The sequence below is a fragment of the Peromyscus eremicus genome, chromosome 4 (assembly GCF_949786415.1).
Source record: "Peromyscus eremicus chromosome 4, PerEre_H2_v1, whole genome shotgun sequence".
Classification (NCBI taxonomy): Eukaryota; Metazoa; Chordata; class Mammalia; order Rodentia; family Cricetidae; genus Peromyscus; species Peromyscus eremicus.
Window position 1 is genome coordinate 129,580,155 of NC_081419.1, and position 12,966 is coordinate 129,593,120.

General features: G+C 44.6%; 1 protein-coding gene across 4 annotated transcripts in view; it reads left to right on the top strand.

Annotated features, from left to right (window-relative positions):
* The window catches only part of Phf20 (PHD finger protein 20), a 113,489-nt gene that overhangs the window by 76,406 nt on the left and 24,117 nt on the right, over positions 1-12,966 (top strand). For all 4 annotated transcript variants that reach the window (XM_059261756.1, XM_059261759.1, XM_059261758.1 and 1 more), the window contains 2 exons: positions 116-304; positions 1,917-2,096. In XM_059261756.1, the coding sequence (XP_059117739.1) occupies positions 116-304; positions 1,917-2,096 (369 nt within the window). The remainder of the gene's footprint in view (positions 1-115; positions 305-1,916; positions 2,097-12,966) is intronic.

Genomic DNA, 12,966 nt, shown 5'->3' on the forward strand with positions numbered 1-12,966 from the left:
ATTCCAGAAGTCTCTGTAGGAAAGCCCTTGTAGAATTGAACAGCTCAGAAGTCTGCCTTAGTGGAAGTCTTCCTTCCTGTTGGTCTCTGAGTACAACTTTCTGAATGATTTACAGCCCAGGAACAGTCCAAAAACCGCTCTGAAAACAGTGACAAAGATTTGTCCAGGAGACGGTCCTCCAGGCTGTCCACTAATGGGACCCATGAGATCCTAGATTCTGACTCGGTTGTACCTGATCTGGTTCATACGGTTGATACGAATCCTCTACAAGACAAGTCATCCAGTGCCAAGGAGTCTTCCGAAGGTAAGTCCGTGCCTGTTGTGGAATTTGGTCAGCCTGGTACCTGTCTACTAAGAACCAGTCTAGCTTCTTCTGTACAGGCAATGAAGATTTTTTTTTTTTAATTATGTGTATAGGGCTGGAAAGATGGCTCAGTGGCACTTGCTGCTCTTTCAGAAGAACCAGGTTCAATTCCTAGCACCCAAATTAGGTGGCCCACAACCGCCTGTAACTTCTGTTCTAAAGGGATCTTGACATGGCCTGTGGAGACACTGCATGCATGTGGTGCACAGATCGACTTGCAGGCAAACACAACATACACAGGTGGGCATGGTTGTGCACACCTTTAATTTCAACACTGGGGAGGCAGAGGCAAGCAGATCTTTATGAGTTCCAGGCCAGCCAAGGCTATAAACAAACTCCCACCAAAACCCATAAACAGGAAATAAAACAGAATCTAATAATAACAACGACTATATGTGTATAGTTATTATACACATACACATGCATGTGTGCCGCAGCAGTATGAGCTCTTAACTATAGAGCCATCTCTCCAGTCCCAGGTTAGATTGTATTGAAATCCAACTATTAAAGGTGCTGCAGTGCTTGATGGTATATTGTTCTTCCCAGATGGTCTGGATGCTTTTGTGGTTGTTTTTGCTTATTATTCTGTGCTGTGTGTTAGGCTTGAGGCACATGGCTTGAGGAGCCCTGCCTCTCTGCCTTTTTGATGCTGTCTTGCTCTGTGTGCATTTTTGCTGACTTTCTTTCACTTAACAAAATTCTTTGAGGTACTTTTATATAGCCTTGGCTGTATGAGTGGAAGGCCTTTTCTTTCTTTAATTTTTTAAAAAAATACATTTTATTTATTTAATTTATTTATTTAGTGGTGTGTGTGTGTGTGTGTGTGTGTGTGTGTGTGTGTGTGTGTGAGTGAGAGCGCGCGCGCATGCGTGTGTATGTGCGATCAGAAGATAACGTGTGGGACTCTGTTCTCTTTGTGGAGTGGGTACTGGGTATTGACTAGAGATTGTTGGGCTTGGAAGCATCTTGTTGGCCCTCCTTTTTCTTCCTTCCTTCCTTCCTTCCTTCCTTCCTTCCTTCCTTCCTTCCTTCCTTTCTTTCTTTCTTTCTTTCTTTCTTTCTTTCTTTCTTTCTTTCTTTCTTTCTTTCTTTCTTTCTTTCTTTCTTTCTTTCTTTTTGTTGTTGTTGTTGTTGTTTTTAAGATGGGACTGCTCTATGGCCTGGAACTCAACTATGTAGATCAAGTGAGCCTTGAACTCACAGTGATCTACCTGCTTCTGCCTTTCAAGTGCTGGGATTAAAGATGTGTGCTCCAATCTTTGTCTTTTTTCTTTTGGTTTTCCTTTTTTCATTCTTTTTAATGTGGGCATTGGATGCCCTAGATTTGGTGTTACAGGTAGTTTTGAACTACCTATCATAGATGCTGGGAATTGCCCTAGAGTCTTTTGCAAGAGCTATACACAGTCTGACTCAGCCATCCCTCCAGCCCCTGAAGTATGCTCTTACATGTCATTCTCCAAGGCATCCCTGGCTTTCTAGTCTGTTTTGGAACTCTTTATTTCTTAATTGTATATATATGTATTTCCCACACATTCTTTATTTCTTCCTCTAGGTCAGTTGAAGTCTCCATTGGAAGCTGGCCAGGTGTCATCTGTATTAACTTGCCACTCCTTTGGGGATGGACTGGGGGCTGCAAGCTTGGAGGTGAACTGCAAGTCAATGGGAGAAAACACTATGAAAACAGAACCGGTGTCTCCTCTTGCTGAGGCACAGGAGGTTTCGACTGTTGAAGGTGTGTGTTTAGAATTAACTTAACCATGCTTTATGTGTGTGCATGCACTTTTACTTTGACTATAAGGTGTTTGTTTGTTTTTTGAGACAGGGTTTCTCTGTGTAACAGCCATAGCTGTCCTGGGACTTGCTCTGTAGACCAGGCTGGCCTTGAACTCAGAGATACACCTGCCTGCCTCTGTGTCCTGAGTGTTTGGGATTAAAGGTGTGCACCACCACCACTCATTTTATTAGTAATATAATTACACCTGTAATCTCCACTTTGGAGAGACAGAAGTAGGAGCATTATTACAAGTTCAAGGCCAGCATCATTTACATCGAGGGTTCCAGGCTAGCCAGGGTTTTGCAGTGAGGCTCTGTCAAAAGAAAAATAAATAAAAAGGAAAAAAACAAAACAAAACAAAACTCAACTTGTGTGTGTGTACATGTATGTATGTACATGTACAGAGTCTCACTATGTAGCTCTAGCTGTCCACTCTGTAGACCAGGCTGGCCTCTAACTCATAGACATCTGCCTGCCTCTGTCTTCCCAGTTCTGAGATGAAAAGAATGCCCCACCACTCCTGACAAAATTCTTTTATTTAATGGTATATGCCATTCATTTCTGATATTCCCTTTTGATAAGTTTGGCTAGGGACTTATCAATTCTGTTGATCACTTCAAAGAAGTAACCTGTTTAGTTCCTCTATTGCTTTGTCTCTAAAAGATTTGTCCTAGCTTTCTAGAATCTTAGTTGTTTTAGTCCTGTCCTCTTTTTCCCCCATGTGTGTTGTGTGTTAGTATATGTATGTGTTGCACATCTGTTCATTTAATCAGTAGATGTTAAATGCATGTAAGTTCCAGACCTTATTCTAAACTGTCTTATTTGTGAATATTCTGCATGTAACACAGAACAGAGAACAGATTCATGTGGTTTCTAGATCAGTAGCTCTAACCCATGTAGTCTTGGTGGTTGCTTGTCTGTTACAAAGTAAGCAGAAAGGTATTTGCCACCGTAGTGTTAGAAGCTACCAAGTGTTGCACTTTTAAGTTAAGTAGGTCTACCATAATGCCTAAAAGAGTTGTGGCTTTCACAAACTTAGATTCTCTATGCTTTTGTTTGAGACAGGGCCTCACTCTGGAGCCCAAGTTTGCTTAGAACTCACTGTGTAGCCCAGGCTATCCCCAAACTCATGGCAATTCTTCTGTCTCATCCTCTCAGTGCTAAAATTGCAGGCCTAAACTTCCTGGTACTGTTTTCTGGAGTAGAGTATTAGATGTATAATCATTTTACTTTGATTAGTTGTGTCCATAGCCCACTGTATCACCAAGTGGGGTTATCTGTTTTATGCCCTCCTATGTCTTTCTGTCTAACAGAATAGATAATCAACATGTGGACTCCAGAAACCCTTAAAATAAAGTACTGGGACTAGAATGCCCGCAGCCATGTGTGCCTTGTGCAGGAACTAAACTCAGAACTCCCTCTCTCAGCCCTTTGTGTGTGCCCAAGAGTTCTGGCCATTCATTTTACAACGTGTTCTTAACTGCCTCTGGGAGAGAGGTGGTGTTTAGGCAGGGTTAGAGGAAGGCTCTTGGAAGGTGGGCAGCGGATAGGCATTTGAAGATGGGGCCTAAGCACTGTGTGGCCCATGAGACACAGGTGTGTGCCTTTTGACCTAATTGCAGGCTTCCTAAAGTAGGTTAAGCCCTAACAGGGAAGTTGCTGTCAGTCTGAGGCCATTTGCTTTGAGGAATTTGTGGAGTTCTTGACTTTCAAGTTAAGTCTAACTTTACAGTAGACAAAGGAGCCTGATAAGTTGCAAGAAGAAGCAACTCATCCAAAACTATCTGCTCCTATGGATTGCTAGTGTGGTCCCAAACCTGCCCTCCCGCTGTACTCCCATCCCATCTGATGAGCTGCTGGGTGCTGTGGACACAATGAGAGGAGAGCAGAGTTGCTGCCTGGAGGGACTTTGTACAGTGTGAGGTGCAGGCCCACCTGTCTGCCAGGCACTTGTCACAGTCGTGTGTCCACTCTGAGTGAGGGGCAGCATGTAGCAAATGATCAGGACTTGGAGATGGGGGTAGCCTTTGGAAATCTGTAGCTAAAGTGGAGAAATGGGTTGTTTAGAAACAGAGTAGTGTTCGTGGGGTTTGTTTTGGAACAAGGGCTCTGTGGGAAATACAGATGATCCAGAAAGATTGCCGGGAAGAAGGCTGCTAAAGACTCATGCTCCAGGAATGTGTTATATAAGTGAACAGGAAACGGACTGGGTTGTCAGCAAAACAGCCTCAGGGATCAGGGTGGCTGGATGATGTAGCACAGCAGTGACTGTTCTCCAGGTTACTGTCACGGCTTTGGTGTTCCTAAACCTAGATGGGGTCATGTCTGTGTGAGAGACTCCTAGGTAGCAGTTGGAGCTGGCATAAACAACATGTCGAGTTCAGAGAAGGCTGGCAGCGGGGCCTCCCAAACCCAGCCCAGGCACCTGGGGCAACACTGCCATCTTGTGGAATAGATGTTCACTGTATGTGTGCAGAAATTCTGTGGGAGAGCTGGGAAATGCTCCCTGGGACCAGATACATGGAGGTCAGGGGACAGCTTTGTGAGCCACGTCTCTTTCACCTTTTATGGGTTTGGCAATCGGCATCACATTGTCAGGCCTACACAGCAAGCACCTTTACTCACTGAGCCATCTCGTTGGCCCTCAAAGTATTTTCTTAGATATTTTTTCTGAGCACATATATACATTACATATGTACATACGTAAACATACATGTATATATTATCTTTTTTCTTGGTGCTAAGGAAACGACAGATGTACCCCTATTGAGTACGCAGTCTGCTACTGAGCTGCATGCCTGGTCATGCCTTCTTTTCTTGTGCGGTGCTAGATTGAACCCAGGGCTTTGGACAAGTCAAGCAAAGGTTATACCACTGAGTTACACCCTCAGCCCTGTGTACATTTTTAAGTAAGTCTAATTTGAAATTACCTCAGGCCCATGATAATGTTGTCTCTATAGTACAAAGAAGAGGAGTGTGGTTGCCCACACATGTAGTCCCAGCGCTTGGGAGGCTGAGGCTGTAGGATCACTGTGAATTTGAGGCGCCCCTGGGCTCCCCAGTTTGTTCAAGGCTGGTATGGGGCACAGAGTGAAATCTTGTCTCAACAACAGCAGCTGTAACTGTCTCTCGGGGGGGGAACATGACGAAGCAGCGTCTGGTAGGAAGGACAGGAGGTGGAATGGACATAGAGGAGTGCTGCTTTAGAGCTTCTCAATAGGTAGGTCCTTCTCCTCTTGCTGCCCCTGTGCTCTGTAGAGTTAGAGCGTGTGTGTGTGTGTGTTCAAGCCAGCAACAAACTTAGCATCCTCCTGCTTCCATCTGCCAGATACTAGGATTACAAGCAGGTGCCGCCACACCCAAGTCATGTTTCACCTACTTTTAATTTTCCTATTGTACATGGTTTTAAAGTTGACAGGAAAAAGGACAGTGCCCCTTTATAATTTTGCTGTTGTTGGTTTTTGGTTTTTCAAGACAGGGTTTCTCTGTATAACAGTCCCAGCTGTCCTGGAACTCACTCTGTAGACCAGGCTCGCCTCGAACTCAGAGATCTGCATGCCTCCTGGGATTAAAGGCATGTGCCGCCATGCCTAGCCCTAATTAATTAATTTTGAGACAGGGTTTCTTGTATCCTAGATTGGCCTGGAACTTGCTATATAGGCGAAGATATCTTCAACCCCTGATCCTCCTGTCTCCACTTGCGGTGTGCTGGGATTGTAGAACGCTAAGCTCAGTGTCTTCAGTGTTGGGGGCTGGACCAAAGGCTTTGTGCAAAGCAGCCAGGCATTCTGTCAGCTGAGGTGGAGCTTCTGCCACCCTTCATAATTTATTTTGGACAGGTCTTACTCTGCAGCCCAGGTTGATCATCCTCTAAGTGCTAGGATTATAGGCTTGACTCATTACACCTTGCTTTTTTCATTGTATTCTTTTTTGTTTTTGTTTTTGTTTTTCGAGACAGGGTTTCTCTGTGTAGCTTTGAGCCTTTCCTGGAATTCACTCTGTAGCTTAGGCTGGCCTTAAACTCACAGAGATCTGCCTGCCTCTGCCTCCCGAGTGCTGGGATTAAAGGTGTGCGCCACCACCGCCCCGCTCATTGTATTCTTATTTTTTGTTGTTTTCAATTGTAAGTATGAATGGGGTCATTCAACATGTATATAGTAACAACTTGCCATTTTCACCTAACAATATGTCTTGAGATTAAATAGGTTAGTAAATGTAGACCTACTTCATTCTCTGCCCTTGTCTTTTTTTTTTTTTGATGAGGTTCTGTGTGGCCCAGCCTGCCAGCTTGGCTTTGAGCTCACTATCTACATGAAATTGGACTTCCATCCTACTACCTCTAACTAACTCTGAGGCACTAGCATTACAGGCCTGTACCACCATTACAGGCTGCACACACACACACACACACACACACACACACACACACACACACACACCATTTTATACTGCTGGGGATGGAACCACAGCCTCACACATGCTAGGCAAGTGCTCTGCTCATCTCTAGTTATTCTATATAATGGTTGGTTAGAATTACATGATACAGACCTGGGATGTAGCTCACTTGGTAGAGTATTTGCTTAGCTTGGAGGAAGCTTGGGGTCAAACCTCAATACCACATAACCCAGGTAGTACACACCTGTAATCCAAGCACTCAAAAGGATCAGAAGTTCATGGCCAGTCTGGCATACTTGAGACTATGTCTTATAAAGGAAAAGTTACATTTGACATGGTGGTTCAACTCCTTTAATACCTAGTGCTTGAGAGACAGAGGCAGGAAGATATCTGTGAGTTCCAAGCCAGCCTGGTTTCATAGTGAGTCCCAGGACAGCTAAGGTTACATAGTGAGACCCTGTCTTTAAAAAAAAAAAAAAGAAAGAACGAACAAAAAGGTAGATAATGCAGACTTGCCATAATTTTGTGATAAATTCATGGACATTTAAATTTATTCTTATTATGACATTTTAATTTCAACATTTGACTAGTATTGTGAATTGAAATCTGTTTGGGTCTCTCTTGGATTGTTTTTCATTGCTTCAGAGCAGAGAAAGTTATTCTTTCACAGACCTGTAAAATCCTTTATTACAGCATTATTGCACAGAACATGTCAAAAAGTGGGAATGCCTAGGGCCACATGGTTCCATTGCCGACAGAGTCCAGCTGTGCCAGATCTTGGTGCTGAGGCAGCCCCAGACCATAAGAAGTGACTCCTTTCCTCTGGCTGGAGAAGTGATAGGTGACAGAATCCAGCACAGATATTGAGTGCCAGTGATGAGGTACAGCATGTAGTCGTTGTACCAGCTGTAGATGGCATGTGCTCCCTGCCAGAGGGGCCCCTGTGGATCCCTTCCCACACGCTGAGTGAGCCGTGTCTGGATGGAAGAGAAAACTTGGCTGAGCCAGGAAGGAATGGCAGGGAGAAGAGGCACAGAATGAGCAGGGGTGTGAGCAGTGAGAGCACGAAGCAGCCACTGGGCCAGGTGGTGTTGGCTGAGGTGGGAACAATTTTAGAAAAACAAGATGGTACTGAAGACCCAGGCGTAGGCCAGTCTGGGTGTCATGGGTGTCATCTACCTGAGGTTTTGAGATACTGGCAATGGGTATACAGAAAGAGGTTAGAGTAGGTCTAGCATTTTTACTAAGTTTTTTTGTGTGGGAGTGTTTTGCATGTATCTGTCTGTGCACCACATTTGTGCCTGGTGTATGTGGACCCAGAAGAGAGCTTCAGAGTTCCTGGAAATGGAGTTACAGACTGTTGTGAGCTTCCACCTGGGTGCTGAGAATTGAACCCAGATCCTTTGGAAGAAAGCAGCTCTTAACTGCGAGCCTTTGCTCCAGCCCCTAACATGGACTTTTACAGTGAACAGAGTTAAGGACTGGGGTGGTGCAGTTCTGTCGTGCATGAAACTTGGAGTTCAGCCCCTACCACTGCAGCAGCAAACTGAAACAATCAAAATGCTAGCCTAGTTTAAAAGCTTTTTCAGAAGTATGAGATAGTATATATTTAATATAGTAGGAAAAGTATAAATCATTGCCCAGGTATGTATGATTTATAGCAATACTAGCCTCCAAGGAGCTGAGTGCTGCCAATAGCCAGAAAGCCCTGGCTCTCTCCCCAGAGGACACAGATGAAAATAGACCTGGCCAAACCCTTGTTCTGCATGCAGGAAGGAATCCAGATGGCCCTAGCTTTCGGGGACCACATGCATGCATATGTAAGTACACATACAAGTACATAGGAAACAAGAAGGCCGCTGATCCCACTCTGCATTCTCTGTAATAGTATTACTCCAAATCCAGGCTTCAAATTTTTTTTTTTTTTTTTTGGTTTTTCGAGACAGGGTTTCTCTGTGTAGCTTTGCGCCTTTTCCTGGAACTCACTTGGTAGCCAAGGCTGGCCTCGAACTCACAGAGATTCGCCTGGCTCTGCCTCCCGAGTGCTGGGATTAAAGGCGTGCGCCACCACCGCCCAGCAATATTTTTATTTTCTCATAGTCAATGTGGACGACTCAGCCAGGGGTTGTCCAGGGCTGGGCTCCCATCTGAAAGCTTTCAGGGGAGGACTCCAGTCTTCAACTACTTGAAGATGGTGACTGAGAGCCTTGGCATTTTGCTGGCACTTCTGGGTCCTCTGTACACTGGCCTCTGGGAAGTGGCTCAGAACACGGCCTGTGTTTTTTTAAACCGGCAGAGGAGACTGTCTGCCAGGAAGCTGGTGTTACAGCCTCACTGACAGGGGCTGCCGCCGCCGCCGCCGCCGCCGCCGCCGCCGCCTTTGCCATATTGCGTTAGAGATGACTCAGGATGCTGCTCAGGTTGAGGGGTGGGATGGAAGAATCACACAGGGGAGTGAAGACCACCAGCTGCCTGGACGCCAGGGGTTGAAGATTTGTAATGCTCAGATGGTCCATCTCTTGATGCTTACTCCCATATGCACTCGGCCTTATCAGCGCCTCCGTCCTTGGAAAGAGCTCTTGCTTTGGCTGGCTAGTGGCTTTGTCCTAGTGATACCCGGCAGTGTCTTTTCCATAGCCTATGTGATCCTGGCACTGCCACCACTCAGAGGCACCCAGGTGCCAGGCTTGCTTCTCTTGGCAGTCCATCTGTCCCATTGTCTGCTCAAATACAAAGAAAAATCAGGGATTTTGATTTGGGGGGCAGTTTATCTTGCTGAACTGACTTTATTATCTTTTCAGAAGTTTGCTAGAGTGGTAGACTGTCAGGTCCCATGTGTCCCAATTTAGCAGATAGTCAGACTACACCCTCTTGGAATCTGCTCATAAATAAGGAGATATGATTAGGACATTGGTAGGCTGTAAAGATGAAATTGAGTTGACTCAGGAAACTATTGCATGGTTGGTTAATGTTGGTCTGAAGGCTCTTGTGAGGGTTTTCTTTAGCTACTGGACTTTCTTTCATTGACTTGGGTAAAGACCTAAGAATATATAGTTTTGCACAGTAAGAATTGCAAAGTTTTTGCTGGGTATATTGGTGCAGGCCTGTAGTCCTAACATTTGCAATGTGGAGGCAGGAAGTCTGGTGTTTGTAGGTAGCCTATCCTACATAGCAATAACTTATCCCCCTCCAAAAACCAAAACTGAAGAAAAAAAGTTACCAAGGTCTTAGACTAAAACAATCAGGCAGAGTTCATTAGGTGTAATTGTAATTTACCATATAGTTTTTTGCTGACTGGTTTTGTATCAGCTTGACACAAGCTAGAGCTATATAAGAGGAGGGAACTCAATTGAAAAAATGCCTCCATAACATCAGGCTGTATGCAAGCATGTAGGGCATTTTCTTAATTAGTGATTGAAGGGGCAGCATCCAGCCCATTGTGGGTGGTGCCATCCCTAGGCTAGTGAGGTAGCTGGGCTAAGGTAGCCAATAAGAGGGCAGAACAGCAAGGCAATAAAAGTGTGAGTAGATAGGAAGTAACTCGCATTTTGGAAGCTAAGGAGTTGGTGAGGTAAGGTTGACTGGTGACTTTCTCTGATCTAAGGCTTTCACCCCCTATACTTGGCTCCATGTTTTTTATTTAATAAGACCATTTTAGAAATTCATCTACATTTGGTGCCCAACGTGGGGCAGGAATTCATAAAAAAAGCCACTTGCCTGTGGCCTTGCAGGCCCAAGCTCCACCGGAGCTACACGCAGCTGGGTTCTATAAGAAAATGGGCTGAGTAGTCATAGTGAGCAAATCAGTAAGCAGCTCCCCTCCATGGCCTCTGCATCTGCTCCTGCCTCCAGGTTCCTGCTTTATTTGAGTTCCTGTCCTGACTTCCTTTGGTGATAAACGGTGATATGGAAGTGTAAGCAGAATAAATCCTTTCCTCCCCAAGTTGTATTTTGGTTATAGTGTTTCATCGCAGCAATAGAAACCCTAACTAAGACAAGTTTCATAAAACTGGGAAAGTTGAGATATACTTTGACTTGTGGTTTTATGTTTTGCTCTTTAAAAAAAATTGTATTGTAAGTCAAATGTTGGGGGCACAAAGGTCCTTGCACCCACAGATCACTAGGGAAACCAGGAATGTTAAACACACAGGGGCCTCTCCTCAATGGAGGAGATAAAATACCTGTTTTCCAGCCAAGAAGGCTCCGAGTGGATATTGTTAAGGACCTTTTTGCTGTCTGTGGAGGCAGACCTCACCTAAATCCCCCAATATCTCAGACTCTCCCTCCCTAGACTTTCATCTTTAATGGGACCCATCCTTAGAGGAGATGCCACATGTATATTATAGCCTGCTGACCTCTTTACTACCCATTAAAGACCACACTAGAGTCTATACCTTTTAGCTGTAGAACCCATTCTCATGGTCACATGTACTTTGTAAAGGAATTTATAAGTAGTTATACCTTAAGCTTTATTGTGTACCTGGGATGGGAATGATTGTTATCTGGAAATCTTTTCCGAAATTGTACTGTGTTTTAAATACGCTGACAAAGAACCGCCTGGTATTAGACTTCCCAAAGTCTGATCCAGGTTGACAAAATCAATCTGAACTGAGTTTTCATTCTCATCTCTTTGTGGATCTACCTGTATTGACACTGTAGGATCCCCCTTAGTCAACTGCAGGGTTTCATGCATGCTAGGCAAGCATTGTACCACTGAGATACATCCAGTCCGAATCTGTATTAAAAACATAAAATGGAGCTAGAGAGATGGCTTAATAGTTAGGAACACTCACTGCTCTTGCAGAAGTCCTGGACTCCATTCCCAGCACCAGCATGGTGGTTCACAACCACCTGTAACTGTAACTCCAGTTCCAGAGGATCCAACTCCCTCCTCTGGCCTCTATGGGTATCAGATAGGAATATGGTACACATGAATCATGCAGGCAAGACACTCTTACAAATTTAAGATATGTATGTATTCACGTGTACACACACACACACACACACACACACACACACACATGCTGTTTATTGAAGGAGGGAAGAGGTCTTAAATACAGGCTTACAGCACAATGGGAGAACCCTGGAATGCAGAAGTTCGCTACAGATGTTTTACAATCTTGCATCTAAGCCATTAGCTCCCATTATGCAGGATACACAGACAAGGAACTTCCCTTAAGCATTCAGGACGGTAGAACCTGGCAGGGAATTAGCATAGGGAGGATATCAAGATCAAGATCAAGGTCAGCAAGCAAGGCAACAGTTACCCAAAACGGGTTCCAGGGCCCTACAGGTCTCCCTTTTACTAAAAAATGAGCTTCTGACTTAGGTTGTGTGGGACGTCAGCAGGTCACCTTACCCGTCATGGACACACACACATTTTATAGCTAGGCATGGTGGCACATGCTTTTAATCCTGCACTCAGAAGGTGAGTTTCAGGACAGCCTGGGATAGATAAGAGATTCCACCACTCCTCCCAAAAAAACTTTCACTGTCCCAATAAAAGATGCTCCGAAAGTGGGGGTAATGATTTTGCTGGCTGGGCACACTAGGAGTTTTGTGGTTTATTTTGGATTTTACTTTTTTAGAAATATGTTGACAAAACTGAAGGCTTTACAAGATAGTCTATCCTCTAGCCAGGATGTGCAAGAGGTGATTGAAGAAACAGTTCACATTTGGTTGATAATTACAATAGCTATCTCCATCCGAATTTTAGAGACTCATGAGCCTGCTTATGGGAAAAACATCTCCGTCTATCAGTCCCCTGCTTTATGCGTAGGTTATCTTTAACTCTCCAACTCTTTGGAATGATGGTATTTGTCACTTTCATAGGCAAGAAACTGAAGAACCAGACTGACTGAGGCAGCTTTGATATGTAGTTAATACAGGGGTGAGCTGGTGAGATTATGCAGTGGGGATGGGGCGGGGACGACGACACACTTCTGGTCAATTCCAAAACAGCTGCTCATAAGTACAAAATAATTCTGTAGAGTAACAGTACCCATATTTATTGTGTACTTAAATGCCAGGCAGCCCTCTCAAAGACTCTTGGCATATAATTTATTCAATTTTCATAACTCAGTGATGTCATTGCCTTTATTATCTCCACTCTGCACATGAGTAAACTGAGGCAAGGGAAGTAAGTTGGAGGATCAGATTTGAACAGACCATCCAGCTAGGAGGCCCACTATGGCTGCACAGCCACTTTGCTGCTTGCCTTATGTAGTTGGTAGTGTGTGTGCAAGGATGCAGTTTTGTTTGGAGACAGGGCCTTCTGACCCTGAACTTACAGGGTCAGGAGGTGGTTCACAACTGACTGACCTTGAACTCCATATGTAGCTGAGGATAGCTTTTGGATTTCTAATTCTCCTGCCTTTAACTACTGAGTGCTAGGGTTACAGGTGTGTACCGCGTGTTCAGTGCTGGAGGTAAA